The sequence below is a fragment of the Hakea prostrata genome, chromosome 2, assembly GCF_041222555.1.
Source record: "Hakea prostrata isolate BN-2017 chromosome 2, UWA_Hpros_2, whole genome shotgun sequence".
Lineage (NCBI taxonomy): Eukaryota > Viridiplantae > Streptophyta > Magnoliopsida > Proteales > Proteaceae > Hakea > Hakea prostrata.
Window position 1 is genome coordinate 17,569,467 of NC_142601.1, and position 21,379 is coordinate 17,590,845.

General features: G+C 32.8%; 1 protein-coding gene across 1 annotated transcript; it reads right to left on the minus strand.

Annotated features, from left to right (window-relative positions):
* Positions 1–11,495: 11,495 nt before the first annotated feature.
* LOC149023915 (uncharacterized) lies at positions 11,496–13,473 on the minus strand. Its single transcript, XM_089143375.1, has 5 exons — positions 13,205–13,473; positions 12,938–13,072; positions 12,513–12,821; positions 12,344–12,453; positions 11,496–12,250 (listed from the first exon to the last, which is right to left on the minus strand). Exons 1-5 carry the CDS (start codon positions 13,471–13,473, stop codon positions 11,496–11,498), a joined length of 1,578 nt encoding a protein of 525 aa, XP_088999501.1.
* Positions 13,474–21,379: the final 7,906 nt, after the last annotated feature.

A 21,379-nucleotide genomic window follows, 5' to 3' on the forward strand; every position in this document is an offset into this window, starting at 1 on the left:
TACTGTAGGTTGTTTCTTGGAAGACCATGATAACAAATTATCCCCAAGAAAAGTGCAAAAGCCACAAGTTGATCGGCATGTGTCTGGACATCCTGCCCAATCTGCATCAGTGTAAGCAGCTATGAAAGAAAGTTGGGTTGGTTTCAAGAGAACACCAGCACCAATAGTGTGCTTGACATAACGTAAAATACGTTTTGCTGCTTGTAGATGATCTTCTGTGGGAGATTGCATGAACTGACACACATGATTGACTGCATAGGAGATATCTGGTCTAGTGATCGTCAGATATTGTAATGCTCCTACTAATTGTCTGTATGGTGTTGGATCAGGTAGATGATAACCTGTTGTTGATGATAACTTTGTTGCAACTGCAATTGGGGTTGTGCATGACTTTGAAGTCTCCATTCCTGTAGACTTTAATAAATCAATGGAGTATTTACTTTGAATGAGTAAAAGACCATCTGAACTTCGATTAGCCTCAATTCCCAAGAAGTAATGCAAGTGTCCCAAATCTGGCATTGCAAATTCTTTGCTCAGGCTTTGAATAACCTCTTGAATTGCAGCTTCATTGGCTCCTGTCAATATTATATCATCTATATATAACAACAATACTATCATTGTACCTTGGGTTTTGTGTGTAAACATGGAAGAATCTGCGACGCTTTGCTTGAAACCTTCTCCTTGTAGGTAAGTTTTGAATCTGTGAAACCAAGCTCGTGGAGCTTGCTTGAGACCATAAATTGTTTTTCGTAGATGACAAATATGTGTTGATTTAGATGTAGAAACAAACCCCTGTGGTTGTTCCATGTAAACATCTTCTGCTAAGTTGCCATTCAAGAAAGCATTTTTCACATCAAGTTGATGTATTGGCCATGACTTTGAGAGTGCAATGGTTAATACTGTCCGAATGGTGGCTGGCTTTACAACTGGACTAAATGTTTCATGAAAGTCCACTTACGTCTGCTGGTTGAACCCCTTGGCAACTAATCGTGCCTTATATCTCTCAATGGAACCATCACTTTTTGTCTTGATCCTGTACACCCACTTACAGCCTACAATATTCATACCCTTGGAATAAGGCACCAAGTTCCAAGTCTGATTGTCTATCAAGGCTTTGTATTCTTTTTGCATTGCATCAATCCACTTTAGGTCTTTTGAGGTTGATTTGTAGGTTTTAGGTTCAATTGGGATGTTGGAGATGGTGATAAGAAAGGTTTGAGGTATTGGGTGTCTAATAGTGAGTAAAGAGAGAAGGGTTTTTGGTTTGGCGGAATTTGTTTTACTCCTAGTAATCATAGGATGAAATGGTTGGGGCTGTGGTTGGTCTATTGTTAGTGGGGATTGATTAACATCTTGGGTTGGATTTGCCATTGATATGGCTGGTGATGATGTTGTAGGGGTTGTTTGTGATGGTTGGTTGTTTGAAATAGGTGAAGAAGAATGAGAAGTGAGTGGAGACACATTTGGTGGGATGTGTGGGATGAAAACAGGTAGAGAAATAAGTTCAACTGGTGGTTTGTTTGATGATTGGTGTGATGGGGGATTTGAAAAGGGAAATTCCTTTTCTTCAAAAATAACATGTCTGGATAAATATACCTTGCCAGTGTCCTTATCTAAGCATCTATAACCCTTGTGATATAGACTGTAACCAAGAAAGACACAAGCCTTGGACTTTGGCGATAATTGTCTTCTCTATAGGGTGTCAAGTTGGGGTAACAAAGGCAGCCAAAAACTCTCAATAATCAGTTAAGATTGATTGAGTGTTCCCATAGCCACGGCGTAATCGTTGCTCATGAGTAAGTAGTTTGGCTCTTAGGTTTGTAAAGGTAACGGGTGGGGTAATATTTTCCACAGTGATGATGAAAGTGAGATAATCCGAACCAAGACCATTTAATGTATATGCTACCAAGTCAGAGTCATTTACCTTGTCATTGATTGCGGCTAAGGAATCAGCGATGGACTTAATTTTGTGAAGATAGTTCGTAATTGTGCTCGTTCCTTTATTGATCATCTGCAATTCACTGCGAAGATAAGTCCTTCGAGCAGTGGACTGTTGTTGAAAAAGTTGTGCAAGAGAATCACATACATCTTTCGCTGTTTGAAGGCCAAGAATATGAGAAAAAAGAGACGGTGTGAGGGTGGCATTGATGCATACTTGAACAAAATGATCATTCTTTCTCCAAGTTTGAAATGCTGGATTCGGCATTGAGTTCCTCCAGTAGTGATAGTTTGATTTGGCATCGATCCAGTACCATCAAGATGATCCATAAGATCACAGGTAATAAAAATGGATTCTAATTGTTCTCTCCACATGAGATAATTTTCTCCATCAAGCTTGACAGAAACAAGGTTGGAGAGATTGGTAATGGGGAATGGAGTGTTAACAGTGGCCATTGAAAATGTAGTGTTTTGGGGAAAAAAATCTCAAAACCTTAGCTCTGATACCATGAAAGAATGCAAAGAAAACTCTGTTTTTGATAAGTAGGTTGCTTACCTTGATGGGTAAGTCTTATGTATTTATAAATAAACATGGTTGTTGTACCAGATTCGTTTACAATATTCAAATTTGAATTCAAAATTAAAAACTTGAATTCAAATTTACAAAACTTAAATTCAAAAATCAAATTCAAACCATAATAGATTCGTTATGATCTTTCAGATATCATTCCAGAATGATGCCATCGATAATTTGAAACTTCATGAGATGTTGTCGAAGTGAACATATCATCCTGCAAACTTGAGATGTCTCCCGATGGGAAAGGCAAAGGATATGGGTTTGTAGAGTCAAGAGTCTGATACATCTACTAATGTTGCCATGAGAAGATTAATGGCTCTTTGATTCTTTGATTTCTCATCATGCGGTCATTGTACTTAATGCATCATTATAATGTACCATTAGCATTTTCATACTTTCTGTATCATTATTACTATTACTAGGGTTGTTTGAACCTTGCAGTTTAGTGTGTTAGATGCTTATGCATTTATGCTAAATCCTACCTATTGATATTATTATGAAATTTTTTGTTGGTTAGTCTGCTAAAATTCACTGCACCATAACTTTGGCATGCAAAAGTGAGAAAGTTTCACTTTAGTGCCAATGCAGAGTTGGTAGAGTGGTAAAGACTCATACTTCTTAGTAAAAGGGTTATGGGTTCAATCCTTGTGGCCAATATATGTAATACCTCCATCTAACACCCAACTAGTGTATATAAAAACTAAAGAGACAGCTAAGAATTAGGCACCACCATAAAAGAGAAAGAAGTTGATCACCACGTACGGCGACTCGGCGATTACTAGTGCCACCACACATTGGAATAATAAATAATAAATAAAACTACTGGGAATTAGAGAGAATATATAGGAACTAATAAGCAAATAAAAAAAAATCATAGATAGGTATTTATCAGTCCATCCAAACATACGTGAATCATATTGTATATTAAGACAACGTTAACTTAAGTTGGATCCATATGTTTATCCCGCACATTAGACAGAGCAGAAGTGGTGTTTATTATCTATCATGGAAAGAGTAAGTTTTTTGCCTACTTTTGCTTTTGGTTCTGCTTATGCTTCTGCTGTCAAAATCAATTCAAAGCTAACTAGCGTAGTAAGCCTACTAAAGAGAGAGAGAGAGAGAGAGTAAAGAAAGATAATGTGTTATATACACAAATACAAACGAAGGAAAAGAGTGAGGCACTTCAAAAAATAATTTAAAGTGAAAAAATATATTTGTTTACGATAGAGACGCCCCTCAAAAAAATCAATTTGAAAAGGTCCAAGAGATTGTTTTCAAAAGAGATGTGATCTAAGTAAAACTAATATTTTACTGAAATCCTATTGGTTGTCATTGTCTTCATCACTTGTATAAAAAAGTTGGTCTACATTGCTTCAAATTATACATAATTGATTTCTAGTAAAACCTTATTATGCATCTGATTGAGTTCAAATATGTCACCATATTCTTGATGGACCCTGACTTTAAGTGGCTACCTTATCCAACACACGATGAAAAAGATTATATTGTCAATAAAGAGAGGGCATAATAATTTTAAAACACTAGTATGTATATGTAAACACATATGTTAAAGATATCAAAATTCAAAATTCAAATGTTTGAATAATCAAAATTCGAATCCAATTTTAAATAAGTGATAAATTTTGTTTTACCATGTTATAGTGTTTGATTCAAATATAATCTCTATTGCACGTAAGTGAGCGTAACATTCAAATTTGTTTGAAAATATTTATAAATACTAGCTATCACTCTAATGGTTGAAGGTGGGGTGATTCAATTCTAAAAGACCTCATTCTCTAACTTGCTATCGAGCCAGTATTACCACCGTCCTTAGCCAAAAATGACTTCCTCATCCTCCTCACAAACAAAAACGTTGGTTTGAGCCAATGTTGCTTCCTTTTTGCCTATCAAACTTAAGAAAAAAATGAAAAACTATCTCCTGTAAAATCTCAGTTTATTCTCATATTGCTTACCCACAATCCATATGGATATGTTAATGGATCTGTCTCGCCTCCACCTAAAACTCTCCTTCCCGACTCAATGATGTCAACTACTAACTCAGGCCAAATCCAGAATATGCAGTCTAGTGTAAATAAGACTAGATAATACTTCGATGGATTATTTTCTCATTATCAAAAGGTTTATTACCACACATCATTGGTCTTTCCTCCTCTAAGGCTGCATGGACAGCTCTTGAATGCATCTATGCATCTCGATCTCAGGTCCATGTCATACAACTTGAATGCCAACTTCATCATTGTTAATTTTCAAAATTCAACTGTTGCGAACAAGATTTGGAGTGAATAGGTTAGATAGATAACTAAACAAATTGGGTTAAATGAGTGCTAGCCCAAGATGAAACCATTTCTGGTCTAGGCAAACCGAAACCTATGGAGGCCGAGGTAGTTGCAACAGTTACCAGTAGTACTTGTTCATTTCATATTTAAAATTTGACTTCTCCAAATTGTTTGGAACTTATCCTTAGGTAGTTTGGGAAGTTATAGATAGATAGTTTTGTAATTCATCTATAATTACCAGTGTAATGCATTTGTAAGGACAACATAATCTATGCAAACGACAATTACACTTTTATCTTTTACCCTTTTGTTATTATTATTTGTTTTGTTTATATCTTAGGAGTAGTTCTTCTCTTTCCTTAGCCACAACAATAGGATGATACAGACTCACCATTAGAAGGAACTCTACGAGTTTAGTTGTCTTCTCTCAATAGGATGAAGAGCTATTGTTGCTAATGCATCTACGGTTCCTTAAGGTCCCGAACTCCGGTTAGGTCAAGTTTGACAGGTCACTACAAAAAGAGCAAGGGAACAAGACTCACAACGTTGTAGTGATCGATGTAGATTTTTCACGTTTCAAGGTAGTTTTTATGGGGTGTCAGCCCTTTTTTATTTTCGGTGGCATTTTTGTAACTTTGTAATTTTTGTTTTAGTTCCAATAAGAATCCTATAAAGTTTTGTGCTTCTTTGACGGTAGTTGAATATTGATATTCTTGTTAAACACCTTTGAGAGAGACAATTATCCTTTATCAATCAAATCTTCTTTTTAGCCTCAATTCTTTGTCGTTTGACATCATTTCGGTATTAGAGCAAAAGTAAAAATCAGAAAATGACACACTAAATCTCCTTATTGATATTCACTAGCAAAAAACTTCCAAGAGTGGATGGTAAATCAAGAGTCTCACTTCCACAACATTTAACAAGACTTGAGAAAATGTTGTCGTATGTATCTCGTAACCAGGCAAATTCATCCAAGGAAGATAAAAGTTCTCCTCCTCTTATTTTGAAACCACTTACCAAAAAATCAAAATCAAAGCAATCTAAGAGAAGCATGCTGAATAACTTCTTTCCGATTCAAACACAAGACTGGAGTGATGGTACTTTCCAGATAGCAAGAGAAAGTCAACAATGAAGACACAACATTCTAACCTGCTGCATCTCAATCTTATTCATAAAAATACCCTTATGTAGGACTACCTGAGAAGCAATTAAACTATCTTGACTTAGTGAGAGCAAGTTTTAACCATTTTGTCCATTAACTAACTATTGGCCTAAAGAGATAAGCTCTCTTAATTCAACTTTAGAGTGAATAGATTTGCAACATACCCATGAAGATGTTCTCCATCAAAGTCCCCACATAGAGGAAAATAACAAAGAGGATTTATGGAAACAATCGAATTAATTGGAAGGATCCTAACTGATAAAACAATTAGCACTACAAAAAAATCGTATTTAGTGCCACTAATAGTGCCGAAAACTGCCACCAAATCCGCCACGATATGCACCACAACCATTTAATGGTGGCGGTTTTCAGTATCGCGCGTGTAACATCTAAATAGTAGTGGTTTAATGAAATCACCACTAATAAATGGAATAAACAGCGTCGGATGAAACCGCCACTAATAGTATTTGCATATCGAAGCGGTTCAACAACCGCCACTTTAATAGGTGAGAAGGGCCACTAACTAAGCCTATTTCGTGGCTGTTTTCTTGAATTCGCCACTAATGGAGTTGACAATTAGTGGTGGTTTATGTGAATCTGCCACTAATTAAGTTCAAAATTAGTAGCAATTTTATATGTACCACCACCAATTAGGTTAAATTTTTTTTTTTTAAATCCCCTATATTTTCTATTATTACATTTATTCCTGGAAAACAATACACATACATGGATACGAAAAAAAAATCCAAGAAAGCTAAAAGTATTCAAAGAACAAAATTTAAGAAAAATAAATACAAAATACATATTAATCAAGTCAACTTGTATATATAACAATATACAAAAGCTACATGTAATACTCTACTTGATGTTACATTGTTAATCTAAACACCAATAAGAGAAGGAGGGAAAAAGAGGCAAATTTGGCACTTGGGAGATCTAAATGTTGCACTCCCTTCTTCTTGACCTGCAAATAAGAACACATGTTATATGTAGAAATGATTTATAAATAAAAAGAAGGAAATCATATTATGAATAAATATCTACTCAACTAGATAAACAAGTGAAACCCCATGGGGGAGAGAGACTACCCATTCTTCTCCATCCCTAATTATTTTTCCTTGTAAAAATTTATTGTTTTGGTATTTCCTTCAAAGCAAAGGGCTGGTCAAAGTAAATGGGGATGCTTGCAGTTGAGGGTTCTTATAATAAGATAGAAGCCCGTTTAAGACAAAACACACACCCTGTGGACATCTTGTTGATGTTGGCTACTTCAAAAGGGGACAAACCTATATTTTATTTTTTTAAAATAAAAAGTCAGGAGAATCTAATGCCTCTTGTGTCAAAGCCATTGTCGTAAAAGCATATCAACTTGAATGCTCTAAGAGTTGCAGGCTGGTGGATGCTTCAGGGTTCGAACTGCCAAGCTATATCCAACTTATACAGCTGGAGAATGCTTCAGTAGTAGCAGTTCCAAATGATGAGGACTATTCTTCATTATAAATTGTTGAAGACTTTCCAAATAGTGCAAGCAATACTTCACATATACAAATACCAGACAAGGACCCAGAGCCCTCTTCAATTGAAGAAAATGCCACTATCAACTGTGACTCTACAATTGAGATGGTTGAGTCCCCTCCTGATGAACCTTCAATAGTTATTTTAGAGAATGATGGTGACAGTGGACCTGGTTCACAAGTTGAAACTGCAACCACACTAAATTCATGTAGCACCATGGATAAATCATCAGAACCTTCAGTTCCAACAACATTAGAAAAGGATGCAGAAATTCCTTATCCAACAACTTGCTTCTTGACTCATGCCTATGCTGGTATGAATTATCTTGCTCTAAAATTTTGTGTCCAGCTGTTGTTTGCAATTTAGTTTTTTGTATTGATTTGAACTATTTTGCATTTTTGTCAAAATTTGGAACCATGTTTTAATATATATGTTGTGACCGCCTGACTCAATAAGTAGATCCATTTGATGGTTGTAGCAACAGATTAACTTTTAAGCAGTAAGATTCATAATCAATCTTATGGTAGCTAATGCAATAACTTGTATTGTCATGAAGCTTAAAGAATCCAACTAGGAGTTAGTAACATATGGAAAACCCACAAGAAGAAGAAGGGAAAAAAAAGAATGCAAGATTCTCCACGTGAATATTATATCATCCAAAAAAACCCATAAGAACAATAATTCTTTTAGAAATAAAAATCGTTTGAAAAGTAATTCAACCAATAATTGTTAATATGGAAGATAGAGCGTGTGGCAATGCCAACACAAAAAATCCTGACTGAGAGACCAATTCCCTGTAATGAAAATGCACCAATTAGTCAATGGCATCACCAATAAATTAATTTATGTAAGTTACATATGCACAAAAATTAACGATGAATAATGTCTTACCAAACAAAAACTATGATTACTTTTGTGTAACCTACATTCCTATTTAACTTGATTAGATGTTGGTTAATTACAATATAAATAAAAGTTAATTTCCAAATCAATTGTACTTGCTTGGTTGTTAGCTAAATTATACGTTGGTCAAATGAAACATAATAGTTTATCATTACTTAATACATGATTCGTGTCCAATAACAATTTTGCTAATAACTCTACTTTCTTCTGCAATGCATCATACTTTTGAGCATCTAATTTCCTTTTTTCTTCTCTTTGTCTCTTTTCCTCTTCTTTTCATCTATTTTCTTCTTCTCTTTTTTGTTCAACTTATTAGAGTTTTTGAGTCAGCTCTGCAAATTTATCATCCAACTCCTTGTTTTGTTGGATTTTTGTTAGCCCAAAATCCTTTGGACTTACTCCCGCTCCTCACAGACATACCTGACCATGGGTATCTGGTCCTAAATGTGTGGTCAAGATACTTTTAAGGACTAGAACATCATTTTGATTCTCTTCAGGCAAATTGGCTAACTTTTCATTTATCGCTCACTGATCATTAAACATTTTTCAACCAAGTTAACCCACTAAAGACTACAATATAATATCATTCATGCAGACATTAATCTTATAAATAAATGCGTACCATTTTTTCAACTGAAATAAGATCAATAGTTTCCTTGTATGTGTTTCAAAAAACATCTCTATCCTTGGAAGGTCCACGTACACCTTCAAGATGCTCCTCTTTTTATAAAATTCAATCCAAAAATAAAAGTGTTAGTTAATAGTTTGCATGCATGTTCACAATAATTTAAATAAAGTGACATTTTAGAAACATGCCTTCATGCAAAAACGTTGTGCATAGCTTCTTTGACCACAAGTATAAGTCATCTTTAAGAGCTTTCTGATGTCGGTATTAACATGATGCATTTTATGTATATTAATAAAAAAAAATTAAAAGATTAGCATTATATAACCTTGACTTTTACTTATAATATATATTTTCACAAATAAATAACATCTTACCATGTTCTTTTCACTATTCCATATGTCTATTAGTTCTTTCCACTAATTTAATGAAATCTCTGTTGGACAATTACTGATTGCCTCATCAATATCACCAACATCGTCAAAAAAATTCTTTTCTTAAATTCCTGTTAAAGGCCTTCCATTGCAGCCCCATTTCGACATATACTTATTTCTTACCCAAAACATCCACTTAAAATCTCCTCTACAAGAAAAATAAATAATTTATAAAAAAAAATATATAAGTTGTAAATACTAATGCAAGTAAAATTGCTAATCATTTTACCTAAATTTTATTCCATAATGCTCCTTGTAGTGAATGGGTACTTTCCTCTAATCGTGATAATTATAGGGGAAGTTCAAACAATTTCTTACTAATGTCCCCAAGTAAGTAATGAACTTTGCTATGTAACCATCATCTCCCTGTCCATATATATTAACCATCACATGTCTTACTTCATCTGGTTTCTTCCTACACATTTTCAAAGACACATTTAGACCCTTTTTATGGTGTTTCCCTACAATTGACTTTCAATATATGAGGGGGAAAAAATCAAAAGCACATAATCCAAATAAATAAAAAAATAATAAGCATATCATAAGCATTCTCACTCAAAGTTGCAGTACTTTAAGAAGGAGAAGAATCTACTGGATCCATTAAAAATTACAAGTTGAAACACTAACAAAAAAACATAAAGAAGTATGTCATTATATTATGATTAGATATTCAATTATTAATAATAAACAACTATAAAAGAAATTAGAATAGCAAGCACCTAGAATAAGATGGTGAGTGAGTTATATCAACAAAGGCAAATCTAATTATGATGTCTTGCACACAAAACAAAAGCATCAGAAAACTTGAAAAATGAAATACCAAGGATAGTAAACCACTACAACTGAAAAACAAAACACAAACCAACCAACAAAAACACATCTGATCGTATTATAATTCAAAAGTTAGTTTGTATTGAGCAACTCCACAAGGGTGTCAACTATTGTTCCATTCACATCTGTCATTGTCCAGTTAAGACGAGGATCACCAACAACCATTTGTCCAATATTTTGACTATTTAAAATGGAGAGTTGTTGGTATGTTTGACTTGTGTAGGGAAGACAAATGGGTCGTCCATCTCAGTTTTGATAGAATGCATCAAATAATTAAAGTTAACAAGGATAAACCCAATATCATCTTTCTTCACTCCTCTTTGAATGTTAACCCAATCACAACAAAATAAAACGTCTCTAAGATGTGTTGAATATTCTATCTCAATAACTTCCTTCAGTATGCCATAATAAGCAACATTTCCTTCAACATACTTTGGATCTTTACTACTAGCAACATTATGAATTACTATTGTTACCAAGACACTACTATTCTAAGTTTTTCAATTATTTTCACGATCATTTGTGTGAAATTTTATGTCGTTAATAATATAAGCACTGTAGCTTTTGTATTCTCAACTTGGACCATTAGCCAACCATCTAATGTTGCCCAGGGGCGGACTCAGGAAACAATATTGGGGGGGCCCAACAATAATTAAGAAATTTTTAGTACTAATATTCAGAAACGAAAGCGTACTGATAATACTTCAAAATCTATATTAAATTCTTAAAAATACAATAATAAGTGAAAAGCCACAAAACAAATGTCTCATAATGGAACTCGACGATCTTTGAGATCACGAAAATCCTCAATAATTAATTCTGTACTGATTTTCTCTGCAATTTCTCTTTCAGTATATAATATCATAGAATCTGTGAGAAAATCATCCTCCATCCTGTTCCGCAAATTAGTCTTAATAATCTTTATGACAGAAAATGCTCGTTCTGAAGTTGCAGTAGAAATGGGAAGAGTAATCAATAGTTTGCTTAACCGATAAATAAGTGGGTAGATGTTAGATTTTGTTGACCTCACCAACCACTGACACAAACTACTAATGGTTGACATGTTCGGATAATCTGGACCTTTGACTACATCAATCTCATAGTGTCATAGCTGTACTTTCAAGTGATCTCTCTCATGCTCAGTAAAATCTTAAAGATAATATTTAGCTACAAGTTTGCAAGTATCATCAATTCTAAAATTCTTGCATCCACTTCAAGGATTCAAAGAAGAACTAAGAGTAAGCAACTCTATAACATGTTCATTGAATCTACTATTTAGCTCATTCAACTGGCTATCAATTGTAGCACAAAAAATATTTGCTCGATAATGTTGTTCAACTGTAAAATCATCATGTTGCTGGCGAGCTTGACCATTCCTTTCAACAAATTGAACAGTCATGTTAAGGACATCAAGATTACGATTTTTACAAAAAGATATCACATTAGTCAAAAGCTCATCCCATCCAACATCTCTCATTTCTTGAATAAGTTTTTTTATAGTGGACACAAGTTGAATAGCATTTAAAATGTCTTCAGACTTCCGCTTCAAAGCTTGACAAAGCAAATCAGTGATGTTCATAATTTTTTGCATTAGATGCAAAATCATAACAAAATCAAAGGAGGCTAATGTATCGTATGCCGAATCTGCTTCAACTCTCTGCGATGAAGTAGTCCCATTAATCCTCATGGCGATCAAGACCTCACATGTAGCACCATACATACTTATCAAACTTAAAATAGATCTCAAATGAGAACCCCAACAAGTATCCCCAGGACGTTGTAAAGTTCCAATCTGATTTCCCCCACTTCCAGTTTCAAGTTCATCAATGGAGATCAAGTATGCAATTTCTGAAGCATGAGCAACTTTTAACTCATCATTTCGCTTACTGGAGGCACTAGCAAGATTGATAATAGACACCAATTTGAAGAAAAATTTCTCAATTGGATCAACACTTCTAGAAGTTGCAACTAATGCCAATTGCAAACGATGAGCAAAACAATGGATATAATAGGCATGTGGACAGTAGGTAACTACTAAGGTTTGTAACCCATTCCACTCACCTTGCATGTCACTTGCTCCATCATATCCTTGGCCTCGAATATTGTGAATGTTAAGCCCATGATCGAAATGATAGAAAAGATAGTGGTCTTCAAAGTCAAGGCCTTTGTATCTGAAACATGAACAAGATCAAAAAAATGCTCTTGTACAAATCCCGTTTTGTCAACAAACCTTAAAACGATAGCCATTTGCTCTATTTTAGATTCATCGTGAGATTCATCCACTATTAAGCAAAACTTTGCATCACCAATCTTTTTACAAATTTCCTTCTTCACTCTATTTGCTATAATATGTAAAATCTCCTTTTGTATCTTAGGTGATGTGTACAATGCATTTTGAGGAGCATTGTCTAACACAACTGCTGCAACTTTATCATTGTAGGAAGCTATCAACTTTAAGAATTCAATAAAATTTCCTCTATTAGACGAATATTTGCTCTCATCATGACCTCTAAGAGCACAACCTTGAGACACAAGCAATCTGATCACATCAATTGAGGCTTTCAAACGTAGTCAATTGTTTTCAATATCTTGAGATGTATAATTTCCAATCATCAAATCAATATGTTGATCTTGTTTCATTAAGTTTTGCACAACCTTTTTGAGCAACTTCGTGGCATGAGTTGATTTGCCTTCCCACATGTTATTAAACCAAACTCTTTTTCACCCACTTTCTTCCAATTTTTAAATCCATCAATAATGAATGTCCCTTGTCCAGAGTTCGCTCCAGGCCTGTTGAAAAGAAAACATGGCAAACAAAATATTGCATCTTTAAAAGGAGAATACTCTAACAAAAAAGGATGAACCTTAAACCACGAAGATTGAAAACGTCAAGGATGACTTGATGGCCCAGATTTTGGATACTCTTGAAGATTAGACTGATATGGTCCAACTTTAAGGTAACGACGCCTAATTTCATCATGTTGATCAACTGGATAATCCGAAATTTGTTTTCTCAACCCTAGATCACGCTCAAAATCATTATTTTTCTCACTTTTAGGTATTGGAGACTGTTTAGGACGTATTTCACAAGTTGAGGTCTCAGGAATAGAGGTAGGCAATGATGCATCAACCACGTCATTCTCAACGCCTTTTCTTTTGAAGAAAGAATCAATAGTAGACTTCTTTCCCATGGTTAAACAAATCCTTCTACTTTTGACGATTGCACCACTCGATTCACTCCCAAGGAAGCCGTAGAAGTAACTCGTTCTCCTATATCCATTTGATTTGATTAATTGTTAAATTTGAAAAGTTGAATAAAACCTTCTCCTAAACTTGTAATCAACCACGAAATAAGTAAACATAAAAAAGATTCATTGATCTACTATTAAAAAAAGAAAAAGAAAAGTTCAAATCTATTTGGATTCTTTTATTTTCCTCTGCTATAGGCCTCTCAAGTTTTTCTAAAAATTTCATTGTATTCCAAAATTAATCACTTCACTAATAAGTGTATATAATTAATTTATTCCTAAAACTGTAATTTTTTTTTTTACATATAATGGCATAATATTATTTAATACATAATAAACTTAATAAATCCAAATCAACCACAAATAAAAATAATTAATTTAATTAAAAAACAGCAATAATGAAATATTATTGCTAAGTTTTCCTAGTTAGTTTTTAATTATTTTTTTATCAAATATTATCTCTACATTCTAAGTTTTAAATACATTATTTATGAACCTTTCTCAAGTTTTGTGAGGATTTACATATGTTAGTGAAAGATAAAGAAGTGAGCATAAAATTTTTCGTTCAAAGTTATTCTTGTCTTTTTCAAAAGTTTATCTTGCTTACATTAGTATTTTAATTATGATTCCTAACCACAACCAGTGTCATCAATACTTTTCACCAGATTTCCTATATGATTGATACGTTGGATGACTCAAGAGTTGTATTAATTTTAAGAAGTAACTCAAGGAGGTGTTATAAATTTAAAAATTTCCATTTATTATTCTTTGTTTGATTATGAAATCGATCAAATTAATCTAATTTTATCATTCACGATTGTTTACCTGTTTCTAGTTGAAGAAGGTGAATTTAATTTTCACTAATCATTCTTTATATATTTTCAGTTTAATGTAGATTTAATCTTTAGCAAAAAAAGGGGAAAAAATAAAAATAAAACACTCGAATAGCGTATTAACCAAACTTAGCAAAAGGAAAACAAAGCCTAAGAATCTACTGGAGTTTATAAGAATCCAAATGAGTTTATGTGGTTGTGTTTCTAACGTGGTGGAGCCGTGGAGGTAACTTTCTTTAAAGATATATATAAAAAATATTTAAAAAGAAAAAGAAGAAAAGAAAGTATTAAGTGTGTATTCAAGTATTCAACATTAAAAAAAAAGCATCAAAGAAAATAAATCAATGGAGAAAGGAAGAAAAATTAAACCGAAAAAAGAGAGATTAATTAAAAATACCTGGTTGAGTGATTGTAATCGTGTGGAGAAGATCCGGATTCCAGGAGAAAAGAAGTTATAAAACTTTAGTCGTTAGAGAAGATGATAGAATGAGAAAATGAATAGGAAGAAAAGAGAATAAGTAGAGAGAAATTTAGTTTCCAATTGGGAAAAATTTTAGGGAGAAATTTAGTTTCCAATTGAGAGTTAGTAGTTTCCTCCTTAAAACTTGGATTTTAAATATAACCCTTAGATAGAAAATTAGAATGACAAATAAATCCTTCATCTTAAGGTTTAAATTTGTTTCCAATATTGGGGGGGGGGCAAATACTGGTATTTTACAAGAAAAGGAGAAAAACAAGGAGATATTACATGCATTCATATATTTTTTTAAAAATGGGGGGGGGGGCATGGCCCCCCGGCCCCTTGGTGAGTCTGCCACTGATGTTGCCAGGTACCTCTTCCCCACATTAGCATAAATTTATTTGTTATTTATTACTAATTTGCAATTAATCTAATAGAGTGAGTTATCTACCAGTAGAATTGTTACCCATCTTTCTTTAAGTCTTGAAGATGTTACTTATAAAATACAATATTAATAGTCATGTTGTTGAATATAGTGATTAACATGAAAAATTATAGGGATAATTACTGTTGCCCCCTTGTACTCTGATTTTATTACTATTTTATCCCCTCTACTTTTTAAAATTGCTAATCCAACCTTTAACTTTGTTTAAAATTACTAATACCCCCTTCTGTTAAGCTCAGTTAGTTTACTGATGATGTGGCATCTACATATTTTTTAAAAACCCAAAAATAACCCTACAATTATCTCTTTACTTATTTACTTTTTTGCAAGTTATAATACTATTCTTAATTAACTATGGATAGAAATTAACTTTAAATTAATCTTTCTTTTCTAAAAAGAAACTACCGAATAAAGAAAATACTTGATTTTTCTTCTGTAAAAAGAATTCGCCGAATAAAGGAAATATGAGATTAAATAAAACTTAAAATAGAAACTAAAATATTAGGAAATATCAAATGTAATTCAAAGTTGAAAATTGAAAATCTCCTAATATATGCTAACCATTGTACAAAGTGTGTGGTCCCACCAAAGCTAACATTTATTGTAGAATATAAGATTTTAAGGATATAATTGACATTCAATATAGTTTCTAAAAATGAGGGTAATGTCATACTTTTTAACTTCTTAATTTTAATAAAGGGCAAAATAGACATTACACATTTGATGTTAACAACCACTTAACACCGTTAGAAGTGAGGGGGGCAACAGTAATTTCATAAAGAAAGAGGTTTGATTAGTAATAAAGTACAAGGGGGCAATAGTAATTATCCCAAAATTATAATAAAGTAACTTATGCTCTTACTCTGGATATGTTTTAATGCCATCATAATGGATCAATATATATCGATGAATCTGAATTAATTATTTTGGTTCTAATTGAAGCAACTGAAGCTTTCCAAGTGGTCTACCGGAGCATAAAAACATACAAGACTTTTTTGTTTCCATTTTCCTATCATCATTATTCTTTATTTGACGATTTACCATTTTTTACATACCTCTCAAATACCTGGACAAAAGATTAGACATTCATCTATAATATATCCTTGTGCAATGGAACTTTATCATTAGACATTCAATTGTGAAGCATTAAAGTTGACATAAACTAAGAGACCTTAGAGAAAGTATATCATCTTAGAGTTATTACATCTAGTTCCTAAAGATAATATCCCAAATTTAAAGTTGACATATAACTGAGATGTCTCATTCATACTAAAAAACCAACTCACCAACACAACACAACTAGTACACAACAAAAAGTGATGGCTTCTTTTGAATTTAGGATACCCTTCTTCTCCCCATTTTCCTTCTTATTTTCTTGACGTTCTTAATCAAGAGAATAGTGACATAACCTTACCTATTAGGATACTTTAGAACAACTCATTAACTTAGTTTTAAATCAAAGGATTCTTCTTCTATTACTGTCCTTAATATTGTTTTTTAATCTACAAAGTCAGCAAGGCTCTAGACATGGTTCAAAATGGAGTGGTAGGCACCTCATGCACTGTATATACCATCATTCAAACAATGGTTTGGTTTGGTTATCGCTGTAACTACTAAATACTGTTAATGTGTCAAAATGAAGAATGCATAGCCTGATAAGCAAAGAATTCAAATTTTTAGATTCTAAACTCAGAATTTAGCCATAAATCCATAAAACCCAACAAATTCAAGGCAGACCACTACGATTATATTAGGCTCATAACAAAATATGGTATATTGAGCACATAGATGCTTAAATTTCTGTGGGACATTTCAATTAACACCTAGAGGGATTGCAACAGAGAGAGAGAGAGAGAGAGAGAGAGAGAGAGACACCAGTGGGGTTGGGCGAGAGAATGAGAGATTGAGTTCATTTTTCAACTATTCACCTTCGAAAAGTGAAAATAAGGCGCAGGGGTGGGTGGGAGGTATATTTAAACCTACGGCACTAAGTATCTGTGGGGAAAAGTTCCCTACAGGGTTTTTCTCAACGACTTGCTTACGGACATGATCCTTGGGCCATTTATTTTTTGCTACGGACAAAATTAATGTGGCTACGAATTTCGTCCATAGGGAAAAATGGTTTTTTTTTTTTTTTTTTGTCTTATAATAGCTAATGCATTAACTTGTATTGTCATGAAGCTTAAAGAGTCCAACTAGGAGTTAGTAACATATGGAAAACCCACAAGAAGAAGGAAAAAAAAAAAAAGAATGAATGCAAGATTCTCCACGTGAATATTATATCATCCAAAAAAATCCATAAGAACAATAATTCTCTTAAAATAAAAATCGCGTGAAAAGTAATTCATCAAATAATTGCTAATATGGAAGATAGAGCATGTGGCGATGCCAACACAAAAAATCTTGACCGAGAGACCTATTCTTTACAATGAAAATGCACAAATTAGTCAGTAACATCACCAATAAATTAATTTATGTAAGTTACAAATGCACGAAAAGTAACGATGAATAATGTTTTACCAAACAAAAACAATGATTACTTCTGTGTAACCTACATTCCTATTTAACTTGATTAGTTGTTGGTCAATTACAACATAAATAAAAGTTAATTTCCAAATCAGTTGTACTTGCTTGGTTGTTAGCTAAATTATACATTGGTCAAATAAAACATAATGGTTTATCATTACTTAATATATGATTCCTGTCCAATAACAATTTTGCTAATAACTCCACTTTCTCCTACAATGCATTATACTTTGAGCATCTAATTTCCTTTCTTCTTCTTTTTGTTTCTTTTCCTCTTCTTTTCGTCTATTTCCTCTTCTCTTTTTTGTTTAACTTGTTGGAGTTTTTGAGTCAGCTCTGCAAATTTATCATCCAACTCCTTGTTTTGTTGGGTTTTTGTTAGCCCAAAATCCTTTGGATTTATTCCGGCTCCTCGCAAACGTACCTGACCATGGGTATCTGGTCCTAAATGAGTGGTCAAGATACTTTCAAGGACTGGAACATTATTTTGATTCTCTTCAGGCAAATTGGCTAACTTTTCATTTATCGCTCGCTGATCATTAAACATTTTTCAACCAAGTTAACCCACTAAAGACTACAATATAATATCATTCATGCAGACATAAATCTTATAAATAAATGCATACCATTATTTCAACTGAATTAAGATCAACAGGAGTTTCATCATTCTTTGTATGTGTTTCAAAAACATCTCTATCCTTGGAGGGTCCACATTTTCAAGATGTTCATTTTTTTATAAAATCCAATCCAAAAAAAGAAGAAGATGAAAGTGTTAATTAATAATTTGCATACATGTTCACAACAATTTAAATAGAGTGACATTTTAGAAATATGCCTTCATGCAAAAACGTTGTGCATAGTTTCTTTGACCACAAGTATAAGTCATCTTTTAGAGCTTTCTGATGTCGATATTAACATGACGCATTTTCTGTATATTAATAAAAAAAATTAAAAAATTAGCATTATATAACCTTGACTTTTACTTATAAAATATATTTTCACAAATAAATGACATATTACCATGTTCTTTTCACTATTCCATATGTCTATTAGTTCTTTCCATTGATTTAATGACATTTCCATTGGACAGTTATTGATTGCCTCGTCAATACTACTAACACCGTCAAAACAATTATTTTTTTAAATCCCTTTTAAAGGACTTTCATTGCAGCCACATTTTGACATATACTCATTTCTACCACAAAACATCCACTTGATATCTTTTCTACAAGAAAAAAAAATCATTTATTAAGAAAGAAAAATCAAAGTTGTAAATACTAATGTAAGTAAGATTGCTAATCATTTTACCTGGATTTCATTCCATAATACTTCCTTGTAGTAAATGGATACTTTCCTCTAATCGTGATAGTTATAGGGGAGGTTCAAACCATTTCTTACCAATGTCCCCAAGTAAGTAATGAACTCTGCTATGTAACCATCATCTCTCTGTCCATTTATATTAACCATCACATGTCTTACTTCATCTGGTTTCATCCTACACATTTTCAAAGACATATTTGGACCCCTTTTATGGTGTTTCCCTACAATTGACTTCCAATATATGAGAAAAAAAAATCAAAAGCACATAATCCAAATAAATAAAAAATAATAAGCATCCTCATTTAGAATTACAGTACTTGAAGAAAGAGAAGAATCCACTGGATCCATTAAAAGTCACAAGGTGAAACACTAACAAAGAAAAACATGTAAAAGTATATCATTATATTATGATTAGATATTCAATTATTAATAATAAGCAACTATAAAAGATATTAGAATATAAAGCAACTAGAATAAGATGGTGAGAGAGTTATATCAACAAAAGCAAATTTGATTATGATATATTGCACACAAAACAAAAGCATCAAAAAACTTGAAATATACGATTAGCTTGAAAAATAAAATACCAAGGATAGTAAACCACTACAACTGAAAAACAAAACACAAACCAACCAACAAAAACACATTTGATCATATTCTAATTCAAAAGTTAGTTTGTATTGAGCAACTCCACAGGGGTGTCAATTATTGTTCCATTCACATCTGTCCTTGTTTAGTTAAGACGATGATCACCAACAACTATTTGTCCAATATTTTGACTATTTAAAATGGAGAGTTTTTTGTATGTTTGACTTGTATCTTTAGTGGTATCACATTTCATATCATAATTATCACGTATTGATGATTTTAGAGCAACAAACCAACCATGCCTCAAAGGGTCCAGTGGATATAACACTTGCTCTACTTGTGTAGGGAAGACAAACGGGTCATCTATCTCAATTTTGTCTGAATGCATCAAATAATTAAAGTTGACAACGATAAATCCAATATTATCTTTCTTCACTCCTCTCTCAATGTCAGCCCAATAACAACGAAATAAAACATCTCTGAGATTTGCTGAATATTCTATCTTAATAACTTCCTTCAGTATGCCATAATAGGCAACATTTCCTTCAATAGGCCTTTGGTTTGTACTACTAGAAACATTATAAATTACTATTGTTACCAGGACATTAGTTTTTCAACTATTTTCGTGATCATTTGTGTGAAATTTTATGACGTTAATAATGTAAGCACTCTAGCTTTTGTATTCCCAACTTGGACCATTAGCCAACCATCTAATGTTGTCAGGTACCTGCCTCTTTGGCATATATAATCAACCTACCCAATACAAAAGTTATTTGTTATTTATTACCAACTTGCAATTAATCTAACAGAGTGCGTTATCTACCAGTAGAATTGTTACACTTACATGATTTCTAAACCACTTTGGAAATGATTTAACATGTAATTTCAATATGGCTTGCTCACATACTTTATGACCCATCTTTCTTTATGTCTTGAAGATGTTGTCTATAAAATACAATATTTATAATCATGTTGTTAAATATAGTGATTAACATGAAAATTATAATAAAGTAACTTATGCTTTTACTCTGGATACGTCTTAATGCCATCATAATGGACCATATATATATATATATATATATATATATATATATCGATGAACCTGAATTAATTCTTTTGGTTCTAATTGAAACAACTGAAAGCTTAATTTTCAAGTGGTTTACTGAAGCATGAAAATACATAAGACTTGTCTGTTTCCATTTTTCTATCATCATTATTCTTTATTGGACGATTTACCTTTGTTTCCATACCTCCCAAATACCTGGAATAAAAGATCAGACATTCATCTGTAATATATCCTTGTGCAGTGGAACTTTATCATTAGATATTCAATTGTGAAGTATTAAAGTTGACATATAACCAATAGACCTTAGAGAAAGTATATCATCTTAGATTTATCACATCTAGTTTCTAAAGATAGCATCTCAAATTTAAAGTTGACATATAATTGAGAGCTCTCATGCATACTGAAAAACCAAAACACCAACACAACACAACTAGTACACAACAAAAAGTGATGGCTTTTAATGAATTCAGGAGACCCTTCTTCTCCCCATTTTCCTTTTTATTTTCTTGACGTTCTTAATCTAGAGAGTAGTGACACAACCTTACCTGTTAGGATACTTTAGAACAACTTATTAACTTAGTTTCAAATAAAAGGATTCTTCTTTTATTACT

Excerpts from the sequence above, each read along its gene's own strand:
- LOC149023915 (XM_089143375.1), bottom strand. The coding sequence starts at position 13,473 with ATGGGAAAGAAGTCTACTATTGATTCTTTCTTCAAAAGAAAAGGCGTT. Across the intron at positions 12,822-12,937 it reads CCACGAAGTTGCTCAAAAAG|ATTGCTTGTGTCTCAAGGTT; the intron begins GTTGTGCAAAAC and ends TGATGTGATCAG. Across the intron at positions 12,454-12,512 it reads CAAATGGCTATCGTTTTAAG|ATACAAAGGCCTTGACTTTG; the intron begins GTTTGTTGACAA and ends TTCATGTTTCAG.